Source organism: Nilaparvata lugens, chromosome 14 (genome assembly GCF_014356525.2).
Source record: "Nilaparvata lugens isolate BPH chromosome 14, ASM1435652v1, whole genome shotgun sequence".
NCBI lineage: Eukaryota > Metazoa > Arthropoda > Insecta > Hemiptera > Delphacidae > Nilaparvata > Nilaparvata lugens.
This window is the reverse complement of record NC_052517.1, coordinates 17,253,058-17,274,813: the sequence shown is the minus strand read 5'-3', so window position 1 is coordinate 17,274,813 and position 21,756 is coordinate 17,253,058. Positions and strand designations below refer to the sequence as shown.

General features: G+C 33.9%; 3 protein-coding genes across 10 annotated transcripts in view; 1 reads left to right on the top strand and 2 right to left on the bottom strand.

Annotated features, from left to right (window-relative positions):
- The window catches only part of LOC111054622 (gastrula zinc finger protein XlCGF57.1), a 721,792-nt gene that overhangs the window by 281,965 nt on the left and 418,071 nt on the right, over window positions 1-21,756 (top strand). The gene's annotated exons all lie outside the window — the stretch shown is intronic.
- LOC111060042 (gastrula zinc finger protein XlCGF57.1-like) overlaps window positions 1-21,756 on the bottom strand; it is a 410,286-nt gene that overhangs the window by 135,531 nt on the left and 252,999 nt on the right. The gene's annotated exons all lie outside the window — the stretch shown is intronic.
- The window catches only part of LOC111058481 (dual oxidase maturation factor 1), a gene marked incomplete at its 5' end in the record, with an annotated part of 98,093 nt that overhangs the window by 36,853 nt on the left and 39,484 nt on the right, over window positions 1-21,756 (bottom strand). The window contains 2 exon segments of the mRNA XM_039440969.1: window positions 10,056-10,113; window positions 19,877-20,166. Of these exon segments, the coding sequence (XP_039296903.1) occupies window positions 10,056-10,113; window positions 19,877-20,044 (226 nt within the window).

Genomic DNA, 21,756 nt, shown 5'->3' with positions numbered 1-21,756 from the left:
TAAGTGTATAAGCCAGAAGCCTACATATTGTAATCTACATAAAGTACTCAATCAATCAATCTCTATGATGTGATTTGGATTTTACATATTGATATTTTTAGTCTTTATTTTTTGCGCTTAGACATAATATTTCGTTTGAATTTTCAACATTCTTTATCTATGGTTAAGTGCTGAAGGGGAGGGGTATCCTCGATACCCTCTCTGAGAATGGACTTCTTAGGGCCGTTTGCACAGTGTAAGTTTAAGACAAAACTTAAACCAAATCTGGATTTTTTTGGTTTAAACTAAAACTCCGTTTGCACAGTATCAGTTTAAACTCTGTATTGAGTTTAAACTCTGGGAAAGTTTAAACCTCCAAAGCAGGAGGTTTAAACCAAATAATTTGGATTAACTTGACATCTGTAAAGATTTCATTGGGAAACAGCTGATAGTAAATTATTTTTCGACGGTTGTTTTTAATGCTTCTGTAGACGATAATAATTATTTAGGTTAAAGTGAATCATTATTGATAGAACTGGCAGGAATTGATAGAAGTTTTTAATGCGATTGATAGAGATGACTGCAAAGAAATTTTGGAACTGAGAAAAATTGGGCAAAAAACGAATCTTTCAAATTTCTGGGATGTAAGAGAATTTTTTAACGGTTTTGCTTCAGTAAAACAAGTGTCAATTTAGTATTTGATTAAATAAACCATTTGATGGAAAATAAGACAATTATTATCAGTGGTCTTTGATCAGAGAACATGTTTTTAATAACACATAACTGAGATATTTAGATTTCTAATAAACGAGGAAGATCATAGTACATTTAAGCGTAACAAAATAACTTTTTTATCTTACATTCTAAAATATATTTTTTGGTGCCAACTAAATATAAGTTTGTATCTAATAGTAATATAGCATTTTTTAATAATTTCTTGATTGCTTTTCACTTTTATTACCATACAGCTTACAGCTCTGTGGATTTTGAACAAGGAAATAGTAGATACATAACCTCAATTTACTGATAGTTTGTAAACAAATAACAAATTTCCTGTAAAAATCAGACTCAGATATTATAAACAATGACATTCTATTACCAACTTAACGCTAAACTAGTTTAACTTGAATTGGATTAGAAAATTGCACTGAGAAAACCGATTCAAGTTTAAACTTTCAGATCAACTTAAACTCGATTAACTTAATCGAGTTTGGCTATCCATACTGTGCAAACGGCCCTTAAGGTCCAAACTTCACCGTTTCATGTGAAAACACTACAGTAGTACCTAAACTTTCGCATAATTATTTCATCATTTTTCTAGCTCAATATTATTTTAGTTTAATATGATTCACCATGTCATTTCACTGCTACTGGTATTTATTTATAACGCTAGAACGTAAAGTGAATTCTTTATTGTTGAACACATGAATAAAGGAATCTGAATTTGAATCTTTCTCTCTTTCACAAGACAATCTACAATCTTACAACTTTGTTTTATTACAATCTTGATTTAGTTATTCATAGTATTGTATGAAATGTAAAGGGTTGTGTGGCAGAGAGGACCTGGAGTCCCAACTCCGCCATCAATGAAGGCAATCAATCTATCTCTCTCTCTTAGCCCGGTCGTGTGTTGATGGTTAGGATATTATTTTATATCCTGCTTAAAGAATCGACAATTATTTGTTGAAACACCGCCGATTTATGAAGTTACATTACAATATCTATAGTTATTACAAATTGCTTTTTTCATATCATATACATTTCAATAATTATTTTCCTAGTCTATATTATGTGAATTCATCTGTAGTGTTGCTGTATTGTAAGCTATTGTATATAAGTGTATAAGCCAGTATATATTGTAATCTACATATATAAAGTACTCAATCATTCAATCAGTCAATCTCTCACATCTTATCACTCTGTCTCTCTTATCAACTCTCTAATATACTCCTTATCATTTCACTCTCTCTTCTCTGTCTCTCTCTCTCTTTCTCTCTCTCTATCTTTCTCACTCTCTCTCTCTCTTTCTCTCTCTCTCTCTCTCTCTCTCTCTCTCTATCTCTCTCTCTCTCTCATACATGAAAATATTTCTAGTATGGGGTCTCAGCTCAACCAGTCAGCATTGGCTGAATAGAATGTATTGATGTTATTAAATGAGTAATGCTGCCAGCTGGCAGTGAATCAATCACTATACCCAACATTCTTGTAATGTGCGCAATAAGTTTCATAAGACTGTTGAATGTCGAACTACACTTAGCTGGCTCACTTTTAATCCTGGATTAATCTTAATCGAAGATTGATTTTCGGTTTGCGTTCAGTTTTGGATAGGAGAGTTTGATATAGGATCGATTCAAATTTAGAATCATTGTTTTGTTCGTAGGTGCCGGTTGCTCAATAGTCGGTTGAATCGTGATTAATTCCACGAGAACCAATCAGAGAAGCCGTCTCATCAGAAAGGCTCTCTCTGATTCTTCTTCTACTTTCTCATCTCTCTTACTTTTCTCCTTATTTCAATCTCTACTCTCTCTTTTTCAAGCATGATCTTTATTATCCACTTATAATTATATCAATTTATATTATCTAATTTAATTCTATTTTAACTTCCAACAGTTAACTGTTTTTATTTGTAATACTTATATTCTTGTTCATTTGAATACTGTTGTATCTTGTTTACTTGTTTTGTATTGTACTGTTATTTAGTGCAACGGGTCTATCGAGACCTAGCACGTCATAATAAAAATCAATCAATCAATCAATCTGATTGGTTCTCGTGGAATTAATCACGGTTAAAATTTAACCGGCTTCTGTGCAACCGGGCCTCAGTTTTAAATGCTGGATTATCAAAATAACTTGGTCAACTCTCATCTATAGTGGATAGTACATACCTACATACCTACATAGCTGTATTTATTTGTAGATACAATCTATATACAGTATATAAAAGCGAAATAGCACTCACTCACTGACTGACTGAGACTGACTGACTCACTCGCAGAACTAAAAATCTACCGGACTAAAAACATTCAAATCTGATAGGTATGTTCAGTTGGCCCTTTAGAGGCGCACTAAGAAATCTTTTGGCAATATTTTAACTCTAAGGGTTGTTTTTAAGGGTTTAAAGTTCGTCTTTTAGCATGTATATTCATCTTATTCCAATCTCTCAATTATAATTGAAAAATGTCCATACCATATGTTGATATAGAACTATAATCTAGAGAGAGTACCTCTTCGAAACAGTTGTTAACTGGTAACTAAATTAGTAATTTTGTCAGGTTGGCATTAAGTTGGGTTGACTTTGTTAGGTTGGCACCAAGTTGAAGATTGAAATGCATTCATCGCGGAAAAATTAATTGGGCACTGCTACTTCAATCAGAGCTATTCCTGTGAATATTATATTACTAGCCGTCAAGCTCGCTTCGCTCGTCATATCCGTTTAGTCTGGACCCCCGACTAGATCTTCCTAACATATGATAAAAATGCTCAAATGAAAAATGCAGGCGAGCGAATGCTGATCTCATTCTTGGACGATCCAGTCGGGGGTCCAGGGGGCGGATTCCCTGGCTAGACGGATATGGCGAGCGAAGCGAGCCTGACGGCTAGTTATTATATAAATTTGATCGGGAACGAACAACAGGCTCCACCCAAAACTATTCTTTACCTAAATTTTGATAATGGATAACATGTCCAAAAAATAGGATATGCTTGTAAGTTCAAATTCAATTTGAATAGCATTAATTTCAATTCAATTATGATAGCATTTATTCTAATGTGTTCATTCTGGGTTTAAACGAGCAGGTGATAAAACTCCGTTTAAACCGAAATGATGCATATGGATCTTTGTGCAGTAGATGAACTTTGTTCTGGTACAAACTCGAGTGAATTGGTACAGTAAAACGTTTACATTGACTGTCGATGGGATTTATCGGAGGAGGATGAGGAGGAGGGGGAGGAGGAGGAGGAGGAGGAGGAAGAGGTGGAGAAGAAGAAGGAGGGGAAGAGGGAAAAGAAGGAGGAGGAGGAGTAGAGTGAAGAGGTGGAGGAGGAGGAGGAGGAGAAGAGGGAAAAGGAGGAGGAGAACGAGTAGAAGGAGAAGGAGTATAAGGAGAAGGATTGATTGATTGAGTACTTTATTTATGTAGATTACAATATATACTGGCTTATACACTTATATACAATAGCTTACAATACAGCAATATTATAGATGAATTTACATAATATAGACTGAGAAAATAATTATTGAACTGAATATGATACGAGAATAGTTATTTGTGCAACTAGTGCGCAAAGTGCAGTTTGCTGCACCGAAAGAAACGTTTACGCCCGAGCCGTAGGCGAGGGCGGAATGGTTCCTTGAGTGCAGCAGAGGAACTTTGCGCACGTATTTCACATTAAGTTTTTCCTACAGTTATCATTGAATATGAAAAGTGGGTAATTATGGGTAAAATTGCCTGAATGCATCAAATGTTTTTCTGTGTAATTTTATTATTGATAAAAACCTTAATTATTGTCAAATTGAATAAAAATGTTGTCCTTGGTTATAATATCTAATACTAATAATTAGCGCGTTGTGCTTGGTTGCACGTCTGCTCACTATAGCAGCCACAGCAGTCACTGTTACCAACTTCATTTTGATTTTGCTGCACTGTTGCTCCATATAACCTACTAAGTATTTTGCGTTGCCATGTTGCAAATCTGGAGTGTAGAAAAATTTTTCCCGCACTAGAGCGGAAAAGTGATTCTTTGCGTTCTGTAATCAGTGTAGCAATGGCCACTTTTCAACGTAACTGTAGGAAAAAGCAATTTGTAATAAACTAAAGATAATATTGTTATGCATCTACATAAATTGGCGGAGCTTTGGACATATCAATGTCCATTCTTCGGAAACAATATCAAAAATATCCTTCCCGCTAGGGAGGAGGAGGAGTACGAGGAGGAGGAGGAGAAGGAGGAGAAGGAAAAGGAGGTGGAGAAGAAGGAGGAGAAGGAGGATGAGGAGGTGGAGAAGGAGGAGGAGGACAAAGATGGAAGGGGGAGGAGGAGCAGGAGGAGGAGAAGGAAGAGGACAAAGATGGAATGATGAGGAGGAGGAGGAAGATGAGGGGGAGGAGTATGATGAGGAAGAAGAAGGGTATGTAATGAAGAGGAATGAAGATGGGAAGAAGGTTGAGAGGGAGAAGGATTATGAGGAAGAGGAGGAGGAAGATGAGATGTAGGAGTATGAGAAGGAGGAGAAAAATACAGTGATGAGAGAACAAGAGGAGATGATCCAGTTATATTCTAAAACGTTGAATAAATAAAAAAAGAAACTGGAGAAAAGAAGAATAAAAAGAAAAAACCAGATCAAATACATTATCGCATACCTATGAGTCACCACTCAATCATCCCACATAGCTGGCTTTTTCCCAACTCTCAGTTCTAAAAATAAACATGAATATTACTTAAACGAGATATGAATGAAAATGTGGTATTTAGCATTATTTCAAGGTGTTCCTGGACTTTACCTCCAAGATTTCTTCGCGAAGGCGGTTTGAATGGAGAAATAAATAATATAAATGACCTCCATTGTCATATTCTAATGTATTCTCATAAGTTTTAAGTGTATTTTTTTCACATTTTTGAAGTTTTTTTTTTCTTAAAGTGCTCGGTTATACATGACTAATAAATTATTGGAGCATTACGATGTTTGAAAAATACTCTCCTTGATTTTTTTCATGTGAACTATTCATTCTATGTAAGGTATGATAAGTTATTATTATTTATTTATTTATTATTATTCATTATTTTACAAAGACGACTTTCCAAAAGTATTTTAAGCCTAAAATACTGTGACTATTAATTAATTCTTCTCTTACAAAAGATTAGAAATCGGGAGAGAAAACCAAGAATACCTTGTAATATTACTCTCCAAATTTTAGGTAACATTAAAATGTCCGAAATAGGGTTATGTGAACAGTAGACCTCACGCAGTATTCTCATCCACAAATACCAGATGTCAACTGTTTTAAATGTTAACAAACTCAGTTCACGTTTGAATTTGTATTCCATATGATATAATTCATCCAGTTCCGTGATGATCTTTCTATCTGATGAAAATTAATTTTTTAGGATCAAAAATATTTAGTATGATTTCTCCAGCATCATTTAGTTCATTTGTTTATTTTTATTCACCTATTAAATCAGATTTTTCGAATGTGAAAATATTGATACTGATGGGCACGCATAATAATACAATGACTGCAAAACAAAATAATGAAACCAAAGACCTTAAAACGTTAAGTAAAATATTGAAACCTTGTATATACGTCGACGCGCAATTTAAAAAGTAGCATACCTGTCAAATTTCATGAAAAATCTATTACCGCATTTCGCCGTACATGCGCAACATATAAATATATAAACATATAAACATATAAACATTTAAACATTAAGAGAAATGCCAAACCGTCAACTTGAATCTTAGACCTAACTTCGTTCGGTCAATTAAAATGTCCGAAATAGGGTTATGTCTTCTATGTTTTCACTTTGTCCACAAACTTTAGACTCTTATATTGATATTTCTTTAGAATAAACTAGCAAATTCCAATGTTCATAATCTTCCAGAAACAATTCCCCCAAGCCTTGGCCTTGCAAAAGCTGTTCTCTTTGTTCTGTCTTCTTGCTAACCAGTTTCCGAATTGGTCAATTGACAAGATTTCTAAAATAATGTTAGTAATTACTGTAAGTTTTATTGTAAAGATCAATGACTATATCAAAGGTTACGATTCTTCTTGTTCTCCGTTCTTCTTCTTCTTCTTCTTCTTCTTCTTCTTCTTCTTCTTCTTCTTCTTCTTCTCTTCTTCTTCTTCTTATTTTTCTTCTTCTTCTTCTTCTTCTTCTTCTTCTTCTTCTTCTTCTTCTTCTTCTTCTTCTTCTTCTTCTTCTTCTTCTTCTTCTTCTTCTTCTTCTTCTTCTTCTTCTTTTTCTTCCTCTTCTTCATCGTTATCTCTCCCATTCACCTGACTAATGACCAACTGATAGAACACTATAATGGCACCCAAGGTTCTTCCGTTCTTCACTATGCGATATTTAAATTTAGAACGGGAATTCAAGAAATGATTAACTATCTAACAGTCAATATTTCACTTTAATCTGTCAGCGTTCCGTATTGAATAACAACGATTCTGCCCTTTCTAGTAATTCTGACAGATTAAAGTGACCATACAACCGCTGCTGACAGATAGCAAGTGAATTTCACTGCATTGAATAGTTCATTTTTCATTCAGGGTCATCCACTTCCGCTGAACTAGAGACTGGTTTCTCTTTCCGAAGAAGAAGAAGGAGAAGAAGAAGAAGAAGAAGAAGAAGAAGAGAAGAAGAAGAAGAAGAAGAAGAGAAGAAGAAGAAGAAGAAGAAGAAGAAGAAGAAGAATGAAGGGAAAATTAGAGTTAGCATTTTTCTTGTTGAAGTTGAGATCCTTTGTTCATTCATTTAGGCTGTTCATTCAATAATGATTAAAACACAAAAATGATGTCACTTTGAAACAAAGTACCTCGATTTCAGCAATGTTATTATAAACTGTTCCGTCATGGAAGAATAGATCATCTTTCTTTCAACATGAACTTAGAGAATCGTCTCAATAAGAATTTCATCTATACTATAATAAAGGAAAGAACTTATTTTTTGTGTAGTTGAGAAGTTGATATTGTGGTAATTATTCATATTGAATGAAATTCAATAACTTTCAATATCTCTCTTTTTGACAATTCAATATCTCTCTTTTTGACAATTTCTTAGTCTTTTTCATTCAAGAAAGAACTTATGTTCAGAGTGAGTAACATTAGGTAATATCCCAGAGTGATTATCTTGTTAACTGTCGTGTACCAAGTAAAGTCTTTTTCTATAAGTCTTATTTCGTTTAGTTAAGTCGGTTTAAGTTAAGTTAATTTATGGTGCAATGGACAAAAGAGAACAATCAGTTACAAAAATGAAGAAATATAATCAGGTTAATTAAGAGATATAATCATTGTTATTGATTGTTTTTATTGTATGTAAAGGATTATTTTTATATATCCATCAAATAGCTTACAGCTAGAGGGATATTATCGCACTATTGTAATACTCAAATAAAATAAATAAACTGGCTTATACAGGTAGGGGAGATAGGAAATTCACGAATGACGCATCATCATGTCTCAACTATTCAACTGATTAACTTGACATTTTGCATACATATTCTTTATTTACCAAAGATGGTTATAGGACTATTTCAAGTTCTTCAAGTTTTCAGTTTGTCAAGTTTTGAAATAGACCCTTGCTTAGCACGGGTCACCTGCTTATTCTAAATAGAGAAAATTTTTCTTTCCAGGATTAGGCGTACACACCTGTTCCGGTTTCAAAGGATATAGCCTTACTTTATTTATTCATTTTATTTATTTATTTTTATTTTTTACAAAGAAGTACTGACTGGGAGAGAAAAACTAAGGATACTTCTTGTACTATTTCTCTCACAAATTTAGATAACACTTTAAAAGTCCAAAATAGGGTTATGATTTCACTTTACTAAAATTTAGTCCATTTTCACTCAAAAACAACGAAAACTAAGATTTTTAAATTTTGACGGTTGATAACAGAATAAAAAACAAAAATATCACACTCAAATCACCATTAATTGAAATTTTTTTGAGTAATTTTACAAAATTTAGAGCCAGAAAAAACACAACTCACTATATAGACTAACTATTTATTTTACCATATTTTTAGAGGTCTGCCAATATCCCTTCTTCCGTAGGGTATATATTACATGACAGCCTTTGGTATCCTAGTATCTGGCATTCGTTCCACATGGTTTTTCCAGTTCGATTTGTTTATTTCAAGTTGTGCAGCTAATGATGATATTCCTAACTCATTTTTAATGTCATCATTGCGGAATCTGTCTAACTTTGTGCAACCTTTCACACTTCGAAGAAAACGCATATCTGCTGTTTAGGCCGGTTACAGAGCTTGACCGACCATCATTGGGTATGCACCATCCTGACCATACATCAGTTTTTCTGACTCACAAAATAGACGCCTTTACAGATTGTCCAATTGCAGCTTATTATCTTCGTAAACGAAAGATTAAAAGACGTAGATGTCAAGTTCACCCGATGGTCGTCCAAAGAGCATTTCAAAGGGAATTTAGTACCATTATATACATCATTGCTTGGGGATGAAGATACATTTTTCAACTACCTCAGAATATCCATCAGAAATTTTGATGAGTTTTTCGAGCTTGTATCACCATTGGGAATACTTGCAGTCACTTTAAGCTACGGATCAAATAAATGTAGATAATATTAATAATATATGATTTTCCAATAAAAAAACTTAGAAATGTATAGAAAAACTTTGAATTCAAATATGACACTATTAATTGAATTCATTCATTATGCTATTCAATTCAATATCAGCTGATTGTCGGGCAGAGGTATCAGCACATTGGTTATGTTGCGATCGGGCTACTGATCAGTACAGCTCTGAAAGCTTCTATTTGTTTCAATAGCGCATCAGTCGACCGATAGAACGGATGCGCACGAGCTCGACCGATGGTCTTCGTACGCTGTATAAAACGCATGGTCCTGACCGTGCGCATGCGTGCCGTCAGTCCGGCTCTCTACGGATACATGGAATATCTATGGAAAAGACAAGCGCGACTGACGTACGCACTGACGGTCGGTCAAGCTCTGTAACCGGCCTTAATGTTTTCCTCTTACTAACCCAAGTTTCTGCTCCATACAATAATGTTGGTACCACTTTACAGAATTTTATATATCACATCACTTTATAGAATTTTAATTGTGTCTCCTTCCTTGTTCTGTTTTTCAATCGGCGTTGAACCCATTTGGAAATAGAGAAGCATAATATGATGAAGTTCCAGCTTATAGTGAGATTGACGTTTAATAGTCAGCACCTGATTAGCATTGGTGTTGCTATCCTTGTCCATCATTAGACACAGCAGATAGCGCTATTCTATCTGCTAGTCATTAATAAAATTGTTAAAAATAGATCAACATGAATTATTCATCATAATATTTATAGATTAATAAAATAGTACTCACACATTATCGCATTTCCAACGAATAAACTGAGGGTCACTGTTGTGAATGTTGTTAATCTCTGAAAAAACACAAAAAATATATTTCAATGTTGAACAATTCAATTAGATTTAAATCAGGAAGCAAGAAAACGAAAATATTTCACTAAAAAATCAAGTTATCCTATTTTGAGATTCATTTCGTACTGTCGGTATTGGTTGAATAAGTAGCATTGATGTTCTTTATAAGGAACTAGCCGTCAGGCTCGCTTCGCTCGCCATATCCGTCTAGCCAGGGGGCTCCGCCCCCTGGACCCCCGAATGGATCGTCCGAGAATGAGATCAGCAGGCTCGCTTCGCTCGCCTGCATTTATCATTAGAGCATTTTTATCATATGTTAGGACAATCCAGTCGGGGGTCCAGACTAAACGTCTGGCTAAACGGATATGGCGAGCGAAGCGAGCCTGACGGCTAGTAATATAATATTCCCAGGATTGAAGTAGCAGTGCCCAATCAATTTTTCCGCGATAAATGCATTTATATCTTCAACTTGGTGCCAACCTAACAAAGTCAACTCAACTTAATGCCAGCCTGACAAAATTACTTATTTAGTTGCCAGTTAACAACTGTTTCGAAGAGGTACTCTATCTAGATTATAGTTCTATAGTAACATATGATATGGAAATTTCAATTATAATTAAGAGATTGGGAGAAGAAGAATATACATGCTAAAAGACGAACTTTAAACCCTCAAAAACAACCCTTAGAGTTAAAATATTGCCAAAAGATTTCTTAGTGTGCCTCTAAAGGGCCAACTGAACATACCTACCAAATTTGAACGTTTTTGGTCCGGTAGATTTTTAGTTATGCGAGTGAGTGAGTGAGTCAGTCAGTCAGTCAGTGAGTGAGTGAATGCCATTTCGCTTTTATATATATAGAAGATGCTGACTGTTTGGAGTTAATCTCACTAATATAATAGCAGTGACATAAAAATCAGGTGTGGCGCACTCATACAACTTTCCTTGCCGTTATGAAAGTTGATCACCTGAAGCTAGTGTTCACGCGCATCTCAAGTCTACTATACAAAGATCTGAGCCAGCTGGTGACAGGACAATAACGCTGGAGACACACGAGGTCTGCTATCTCTTCATATTGAATGATTTGATAGAATCAACAGTTGCCAACAGTTTGCAATTGAAATAACAACATTTTCTCGAATTTCAAGCTTATTTTCAATTTTAGGTGAAAATGCTACTGAACATTAATTGTAGAGATTTTCATGTTCAATCTTTTCCACTTGCAATTTTTTGTTTAAATTTTATCTGAAGCCTGATAATTTGGAATCTAAAATCAAACTTTGCATAGGTGGGGCGGAGCTCCTGTAATTTTTACAGATATGAGACTTGTGACAGTTGATAGAGCTTATCAATGACTAATTTAGGTATAAATTTGATCAAAATCGTTGGAGCCGTTTTCGAGAAAATCGTGAAAACCCCTGTTTTTGACAACATTTTCGCACTTTTAGCCGCCATCTTGAATTGCATTAGATCGAAATTGTTCGTGTCGGATCCTTATATTGTAAGGACCTTAAGTTCTGAATTTCAAGTCATTCCGTTAATTGGGAGATGAGATATCATGTACACATACACTCATACACACACACATACAGACCAATACCCAAAAACCACTTTTTTGGACTCAGGGGACCTTGAAACGTATAGAAATTTAGAAATTGGGGTACCTTAATTTTTTTTCGGAAAGCAATACTCTCCTTACCAACGGTAATGGGGCAAGGAAAGTAATACATAGTGATAGTATATACTCTAATATTGATTATGGTTATACTTTAGCAAAAATATACAGTGGTAAGAAACTTTATTAAGAATACTTCTTAGATTTTCAGAAGAGATCATTTTTTCATAAAATATCCATAATGTATCTATTTCATAGTTAACTAAAGTTTTAATAATCATATTATATTAAGCGAACAATTTCTGTATATTTGTATATATATATATTTATATGGTTATGTAGTTATCTGTTATCTGGTTATGTGGTTATATGGTTATATGGGTATACTATAATTATGTTCAACGGATCTCGAAAACGTCTCTAACGATTTTCACGAAATTTGGAACATAGTAGGTTTATGATATAACAATTCGATTGCACTAGGTCTCATCCTTGGGAAAACTCGCTGAACGACATTAAAAAGATAATTCATCCTTGGCTGAAACAGCTGTGGATAGTAAAAAAGTGAGTGAGCGAGTGAGTATGTGAAAAATCAAAATATCGCATCCCCGAAATTCATAAGATGACGTATAAGTCAGCTGTGAAATATAAACACGATCATTTTAGAGGATAGTGTTCTGTTTACTGTTAGAGAATTCCGTTGTTCAGTCATACTAAATCACAAAGAAACTGGCACTTCACATCTATCAAATTATACTAGTAGCTCTGTGAATAGTAGACCTCACTCAGTATTCTCATCCACAAGTACCTGATTGAAACTATATACCTTATGGAAATACAGCAATAGACTGGCTTCTCCACACATCTGTGTAATCACTTGTCAGCTGATTCATGATGGATAATTTCTATAGTCTGATTTTAACTCTAATATTGGCGTATGAAGGAGGCTCCTTTTTCCTTTTATATTATTCTTGAAATGCAAAATTTCCAAAAACCTTGTATATACGTCGACGCGCAATTAGAAAAGGAACATACCTGTCAAATTTCATGAAAATCTATTACCGCGTTTCGCCGTAAATGCGCAACATAAACATTTAAACATTTAAACATTAAGAGAAATGTAAACCGTCGACTTGAATCTTAGACCTCACTTCGCTCGGTCAATAACTCCGCACCTGACCACTCGAAAGTACACAATTTAGAAAAATATTGAAAGCAGTGTTAATTGATGAATGTTTGTACACCGTACATGACTATTTTAGAATAGATTGTAATCTTTTTATGTGATTCATGTTATTTTATTGTATTGTACTGATACTGACTGATCGTAGTGTTTTTGTGTTTGTTTCGACTTAGTGTTAAAAAATTGACAAAGTCCATGTATTCATCTGAATATTTTATTAATAGCCTAGTAAAATTCTATTCTTTTTAAATAAATGAAAATAACGAGCGAAGCTCGGTGTCCCGATATTACTGTTATATACGGTATTTCAAAGTTGACTTCTACTAACTACTCAACTGATCAACTTGAAATTTTTCAAATAAATTCTTAATTAATCGATGATGGTTATAGGCCTTTTTCGAATTCTTCAAGATTTCAGTAGGTCAAATTCTGTTTAGCAAGATTTCAATTAGATCCTTGTGAAGCACGGGTAACCTGCTAGTGTGAAATGAGTTACAAAGATATGTTACAATCACAAAAAGTGAGGCCCACGTTATAATGGCAGTGGAGAAAGATAGGAGAACAACGTTGCCGATCCTCTAACTCGTCAATGCCTACTATAGACGGTAGCTGATACAGGTTCATTGATGTGATATTATCTGTTAATTCTAGTTTTATATAATCAATTATATTTTACTAAGCAAGAATTTATATTTTTCAATAATATAAAATTTTCATAATTAAGATTAATTAATTTGTTAATCAAATATTAATTTTACATTGTTAAAAGAGGATCTGGCAAGAGAGCAAAGCAAGAAAGAGATAGCGCTATCCACTTTTTTGAATGGTAGACAAGGGTAGCAATACCATTACAAATTAAACACTTCCAATAAATCTTACACATCACTATAGAATAAACTACTATCATCCCCTTCTATGCTTTCCCATGGGGTAGAAATGCCTACAATGAATAATAAATTCGTTCTCTTACTGGAAGTGTTAATGTAAATAATTGGATAAAGGCCTTTCATTTATTCCTCATTTTCTGAATAGTACTCTTTTTTATTTTATTTTAGACACGACTAGTTTATTTATTTAATCAATCAGAATTACCCAACTTACAGAAAAGTACGACAGGCTTCTAAGCCCAAAACGGTTCCAATTCTAATTTATACTACAGTCCAAATGTAGCTAGGTTATGTGTCACCTTACATTCATTAATTACACACTCAATTTACAATTCAAAACACACAAAAATCATTTTCAGATTAAAAAAAAATACTTCTAAACTAAATTGAATCAATCACAATTAATTAGAAAACTCCAAACTTTGAAAAAACTATAACATTTTGAGACCATCAAAGTTTACCCCATCATCAAGTGACAAAATAAATTATTATTTTTAATGAGAAAAACCTATCAAAATAAATTAAAAGTTGTTGAAAATAAATTGCAAATCAGGAACTGCAGTTCCTTGCCATGGCTTCTAGAGCGGACACCCTTACAACAGAGGCACCGTAGGTAAGTTGCTGTAAGTTGCTACACATGATGAGACCATGAAGAGAATTATGATTGCTGATATACAGTAGACCTTCTCTCAAAATTATTATGGGTTGCAAGAAACAATAATTATTTGAGTCTCCAAAGAGAAAGGACCAATTTCATGAAATTACTGGATGAAGCAACGAATATTTCAAATTTTTGTGAAAGGATTCAGTAGTGTAATTCACTTTAATCTGTCAGTATTTGACACAAACCTATATAGACACTAGAATCACAGGTGATGAATGGTCAATCTATACCATAATAAAGGAAAGAACTGGCTTATACACGTAGGTAAAAGGAAATTCACGAATGACGCATCATCACGTCTCAACTACTCAACTCATTAACTTCACATTTTGCATATAGATTCTGAATTAACCGAGGATGGTTATAGGCCTATTTTCAATTCTTCAAGATTCCACTCAGTCAAGTTTTCAGTTTGTCAAGTATTAAAATAGATCCTTGCGGAGTACGGGTTACCTGCTAGTCTATCTATATAATTATATAAAAGCGAAATGGCACTAACTCACTCACAGAACTAAAAATCTACCGGACCAAAAACGTTCAAATTTTGTAGGTATGTTCAGTTGGCCCTTTAGAAGCGCACTAAGAAATCTTTTGGAGATATTTTAACTCTAAGGGTGGTTTTTGAGGGTTTAAAGTTCGTCTTTTAGCATGTATCTTCTTCTTATTCCAATATCTTAAAATTATAATTGAAAAAATGTCCATACCATATGTTAATATAGAACTATAATCTAGAGAGAGTACCTCTTCTAAAACAGTTGTTCTGGTAACTAAATTAAAAATTTTGTCAGGTTGATCTCATTTTTGGACGATCCAGTCGGGGGTCCAGGGGGCGGAGCCCCCTGGCTAGACAGATATGGCGAGCGAAGCGAGCCTTACGGCTAGTACCATGATAAATATAGGAAAGAACTGGCTTATACACGTAGATGATACGAAATTCACGAATCAAATCATCACGTCATCAAATCATCATCACGTCTCAAATACTCAACTCATTAACTTGAAATTTCGCATATAGATTCTCAATTTACTGAGGATGGTTATAGGCCTATTTTAAATTCTTCAAGATTCCACTCATTCAAGTTTTCAGTTTGTCAAGTTTTAAAAAGATCCTTGCGGAGCACGAGTTGCCTGCTAGTTTATAATATTGTGAACTCTTTCAACTCTAACTGAATGAGTTCTATGTTTCATTTAGAGTGAGGTCCACGTTATAATGGCAGTGGAAAAAATTAAGAGAATATCGTTGCTGATTCTCTGTAGTCCAGTCAATATAGACATGAAAAAGGGGGTGTGCTTGCAATTTATATTGTAGTTCTGATTTTTTAATATATCATTTGGGTGAGAAGTCCAGAACCAATTTCTTCATGCAAAATTTCCTTGTGCTAGATACAAGGTGGCCCAACAACCTCGTATTTTCGGCTCATTTTCCAGTTTTCAGCTGGAAAACTAAGAGGTGGAACTACCCCGCCATATTATAGTCCAAAGTTCCCTAATGGGAAACTGGACACTAAGGTTATAGTAAGTTAAGCACAATACTTTAAATTTACACTTTTCACTTCGGAATTAAGTTTTTAGCTATTTCTGCCAAATCTCGTAATCGGACAGAAAAAGTTGCTCTCGCCTTTTTTCGCTTTTTTTAAAAGTCTGAATAAAATGATATCAATCTCCAATGAATACTGAGTTAAGAATTTTCAAAAATGAGTAAAATTTTAAGAAAAAATCAATTTTGATGAATTTCAGTTTTTGATCAACAATATCTTTCGATTGTAACCATTTAGATGTATAATTCAAAATCCCACTGGGCGTATTTTTGTGCTCTACAATCTGAGATCTGGTAGAGCGCTCTATCTCATATAGATTTCCAGGTACACCTGACAACAATGCTCCTTGTATTGTGAAAAACACCTAATTTTCAGCTTCAACGTACTACACTTAATTCTCCTCGGCTCGTCAAGGCGGTCTCAAATCATGCATCATAAGTCAAATTCGGTCAAAAAATGGAAAATTTATTTATCTCTTTTCTGTATTGTTGAGTTCACTTGTTCTTGTATTTGTTTTATTTTTCATTTGGACTTAAAAATGAACCTTCTTCTTCATCTTTTTCTCCTTCTTCATATTTTTCTTCTTATTCATCTTTCTCTTCCTCTTCTACTTCATAATCTTCTTCTTCCTCTTGCTCTCGCACTGTATCCTGATCATACATCAACTCAGGGACGTGACAAATGACAATGAAATGCCACTGTAGAAGCTGAAAAAAATGACGGAGAAGAAGAAGAAGAAGAAGAAGAAGAAGAAGAAGAAGAAGACTGTAAGCCTAAAGATGAGAGACATGAAACTCAATTTTTCTTTTCGTTCAAAAACGTGACTTAAATGTCATCACGCACTGTACTAAATTATTATTGTAGAATCCTGTATACCACGGACTCCCGATGTTATATAATTAGAATCATGATAATAAAAGTCATGATAATAGATTTATTGTTTCGTAACACAACATAATGCCTATCGCAGACATGAAGAAGATGATAACAAAAGATAATGAAAATTTGATTCCTAAACTTCTCAAAGCATAATAGTTCCTAGTTCGTACATTGAAATAGTTCATAATTTCAAACCTTTACTTGATTTTCCTAGAGTTGTGAAAACCTCAACGAATAATTTTAATTTTGAAGAATCAGAGTGATTTTCAAAACCTTACATATTATTGACCGAGCGAGGTGAGGTCTAAGATTCAAGTCGACGGTTTGGCATTTCTCTTGATGTTTGAATGTTTGAATGTTTAAATGTTTATATGTTTTTATGTTGCGCATTTACGGCGAAACGCGGTAATAGATTTTCATGGAATTTGACAGGTATGTTCCTTTTTTAATTGCGCGTCGACGTATATACAAGGTTTTTGGGAATTTTGCATTTCAAGGATAATATAAAAGAAAAAAGGAGCCTCCTTCATATGCCAATATTCGAGTAAAAATCAGACTATTATTCTGAGAATTATTCATCATAAATCAGCTGACAAGTGATTACACAGGATGTGTGGAGAAGCCAGTCAATTGCTGTATTTCCATAAGGTCTATAGTTTCAATCAGGTACTTGTGGATGAGAATACTGCGTGAGGTCTACTGTTCACAGAACTACTAGTGTAGTGAGGTCCATATTATAATGGCAGTGGAGAAAGATAGAAAAAAACGTTGCAGATCCTCTTTCTTGTCAATGCCTTATATAGATGGTAGCTGATACAGGGTTTATTGATGTAATATTATTAACGTTCCATTCTCGTTTAAAGTAATCAATTATATTTTATTAAGCAAGAAATTTTATTTTACTATAATTAATTCATAATTTATTAAGATGAATTATTCTGTTAATTAATTTATTGATTCTACATTGTTAGAAGACGATCTGGGAGCAGAGAAATGCGAGAGAGAGATAGCGCTATCCGCTTTGTTGAATGATAGACAAGGATATCAATACCATTGCTAATTAAACACTACAGTTTTAACGTGGACCTCACTATGGTAATGAATTCAAATCTATTGGTAGTTATTTATTGTATCTTCACACACAATGCTTATCACAGTCATAAAAAATATTATACCTAAAAATAATGGACATTTTATTTCTTCACTGTTCTTTATCACATTATCCTTTGGGATATTTTATCCACTTGACATTGTGGAAGCAACTGGAATTTGACGGAATGAAAACTTGATGTACTGAAGATACTAGGATATTCTTAGGCTAGTTACAACACACACTTCGATTTTCGGACGTACGATATTTTGCCGTCCTTATGAATTCAAAGAGATTAGAAACCAGACAAACATCATGTGTTCAATCTAATAGAATTTAGACAGAATAGACATAAGAATCTGGTGTGGTGCACTCACACAACTTCCCTTGCCGTTATGAAAATTAATCAACTGACGATAGTGTTCCCGCGCATCTCAAGTCTACTTTTCTAAGATCTGAGCCAGCTGGTGACAGGACAATAACGCTGGAGACACACGAGGTCTGCTATCTCTTCATAATTAATCATTAAGAATCAACAGTTGCCTACAGTTTGCGATTGGATAATCACATTTTCTCGAACAACGAACTTATTTTCTATTTTAGGTGAAAATGTTACAGAACATTGTAGAGATTTTTATGCTCAATCTTCTCCTTTTGAAATTTTTTGTTTAATTTGTATCGGAAGCCTGATAATTTGGAATCTGAAATCAAAGTTTGCATAGATGGTGCAGTAATCCTGAATTTACATATATGGGACTTGTGGCAGTTGATAAAGCTTATCAATGACTTTTCTAGGTATGAATTTAATCAAAATCGTTGGAGCCGTTTTCGAGAAAATCGCGAAAAATCCTGTTTTTGACAACATTTTCGCCATTTTAGCCGCCATCTTGAATTGCATTTGATCGAGAATGTTCGTGTCGGATCCTTATAGTGTGAGTAGTGTATTTTTCATTTATTATAGAGTTAAGCTGCGTTTATACCATGTTAATAACTTAATCCTTATAGATTCTATTAAATTGAACATAACTCATCATACACATGATGAACATATGTGTTTGTCAAGTTCCGTTCAATCTAATAGAATCTATAAGGACAGAGAAATAAACATCTTGTTAATAACTTTGGTGTGAAAGCAGCTTTATTCTTATCAATAATAATATCGGGAGCTTCGCTCGTTATTTATTTATAAACTATTGATAATCAGAACACAATTCTTTAAAATGATTGGGAAGGACTAACAGACACAGCCCAAAACTGTTTCTTCGCCGAATTTTGATTTCTACACTATGAATAGTCCAGAAAGTAGGTTATGTTCTATACACTTGAATTCAGGTTCAATTTTCAGTTCAAACATTTGAAACCAAACAAGCTCTGATTTGGATTATTTACAAACCAATTTGAATAACAAAATAACACTCACTAATGACTTAGAATTGTCAAATAATGATTAACTTCGAAAATTATGATAATACTCTAGTTTAGAATGATTATCATGTCATGTCAACAAATCAGATTATATTAATCAAGCCGATTAAAATTTCTAGATAATATTTCTCGCTGATTGATTACACAGCTGGAAATAATTCTGTTTCTCTCCCACACACGCATCTTCTGTTTCGACAGACGACGAAATTATCATCTGTTTTGACAAACGACGAAATTATCATATGTTTTTCCGAGGATGAATATTATACTTCTCATGGCTTTTAGTGAGTTTTTCCAGGGATGAGACCTAGTGCAATCGAATTGTTATATCATAAACCTACTATGTTCCAAATTTCGTGAAAATCGTTAGAGCCGTTTTCAAGATCCGTTGGACATAAATAACCAGATATAAAAATATAAACAGATTTACAGAAATTGCTCACTTAATACTATAGGATTAACATAAAATGAAGAAAAAATTGACTCACCTCTTTTCTGATTCCAGGGAAGATGATCAAGAAGGCGACAAAAACTGTGGAAAAGACTAAACATACAAATATGGACTGCACATCCCCCGTAACTGGAGTTCTATTGGGATAGTCATACAAAACTGGGCCCCCGTAACTATGATCAGTCCAAGACCACGACCAAGTCATTTTCACTATTTTTCACTACTTTTCCACTACTTTTCCACTATTTTTCTACACTTTTCCACTATTTTCCAACAGTTTCTGGCAGTTATTGAAGATCAATTTATTTTTTTGACTGTTTTATAAATCTGTAATAGAAAATTATTATATTATCTATACTGTATTCCATAACAATGAATATTATTCATTCAAAAGAATAAAACTTATTTTTTGATATTTCTTTGATTTTTGGGCCGGTTTCCGAGCTCGGTTTTCAGCCAAGTTCTAGACTTTAAACAGCTGGAGTCAGAACCGCGACATAGTCGCAGTTTTTATGATAATCTTCATTTTATGATTTCTATAATTGGAAACGTTTTTCCTTTACGAAATGGAACACTCCTAAATAATTCAAAGTGGCTGAAACTTTACACTATATTCTCTTTATTTTATATTCAATTTTCTAGTTTTTCGAAATTTAATCTGAACGTGGACTTTGACTACGCCCCGTTTCGGGAAGTCAATTTTCTGACTCCAGCTGTTTAAATTCTAGACCAGTGGTCGCCAAACAGTCGATCGCGAGCTACCGGTAGCTCGTGGGGTAGTTTTTGGTAGCTCACAGAAATGCTTGGGTTGTCAACCATGCATTGATAAACATGACAAAATTTTGTATTTCTCAAAGATATGAAGTTGAATGATTTAAATTTGCAGCTTCAAGGGAAAGATAAGGACATCGGTGGAATGATTTGAACTTGAAAATCGTTTTCGAAGGAGCTTGAGATGTGGGTCTGGACGGCAAAGAATGTCGTCCAGTTTGAATATAAACACTTTTCCAGTCTGAAGAAAATCAATGACGAGAAAAATCCTTCACAGCACCTCAGCAATAACCAATAATACGTTACAGTTCAGAGTTGAGACAACAGTTTGATAAACTATTTCAAGATTTTGAAAGCATATCGAATATGGTACAATTCGTCAACTCTCCTTTTGTAGAGATCGATGCAGAAGTATTGCAGCTTTTGTTGCAATGAAAGCAACTTGAAAGCTATGCTCAGCTCTACCTACTTGTGTGAATCATCTTTTTCAAGTATGAAGTTAAAAAAAAATCGATATAGGAACATTTTTTGGATAACTGCATCAGAATGGCGGCTACAACGTTCACTCCAAACATCAAGAAAATACTTGATCGCCAAAAAGAGTTCCTCTGCTCTCATTGAAATGTACATTTCAACTTTTGTTATACTTTTTGCTATAAGTAGATTTCAACACTAGAAATGTATCTTTATAGGGAATATAAGATACTTTCTTTATTCTAATATTCCTTGGTAGCTAACTAGAAGATTTATAAATGCTATTCTAGCTCACAGGCTCATAAGTTTGGCGACCACTGGTCTAGACCTTGGCTGAAAATCGAGCTCGGAAACCGGCCCTTAGTGTATTATAGTGTATTTCCCACTAACAAGACTTATTCTCACTATTTGTTGCTAGAAGTTTTTTGTGTTATGAACAAATTTGTGTTTACTGTAAGCGTACTGGTGGGGTCATATTTTTTATAATAAATGATATTCTTATTTGTCATTTTTTATCCTCGAATATAGTTCTTTGATGTATTTTCCAGACTTTATTTAAATATATGATATTTTTGTATATTCTCAATTTATTTCAGTAAGTTTCTTATAGATTCTCAAATCAATGATTTCTGTTTACTATGTCTATAAATTATGTAATAACAAGATATATTA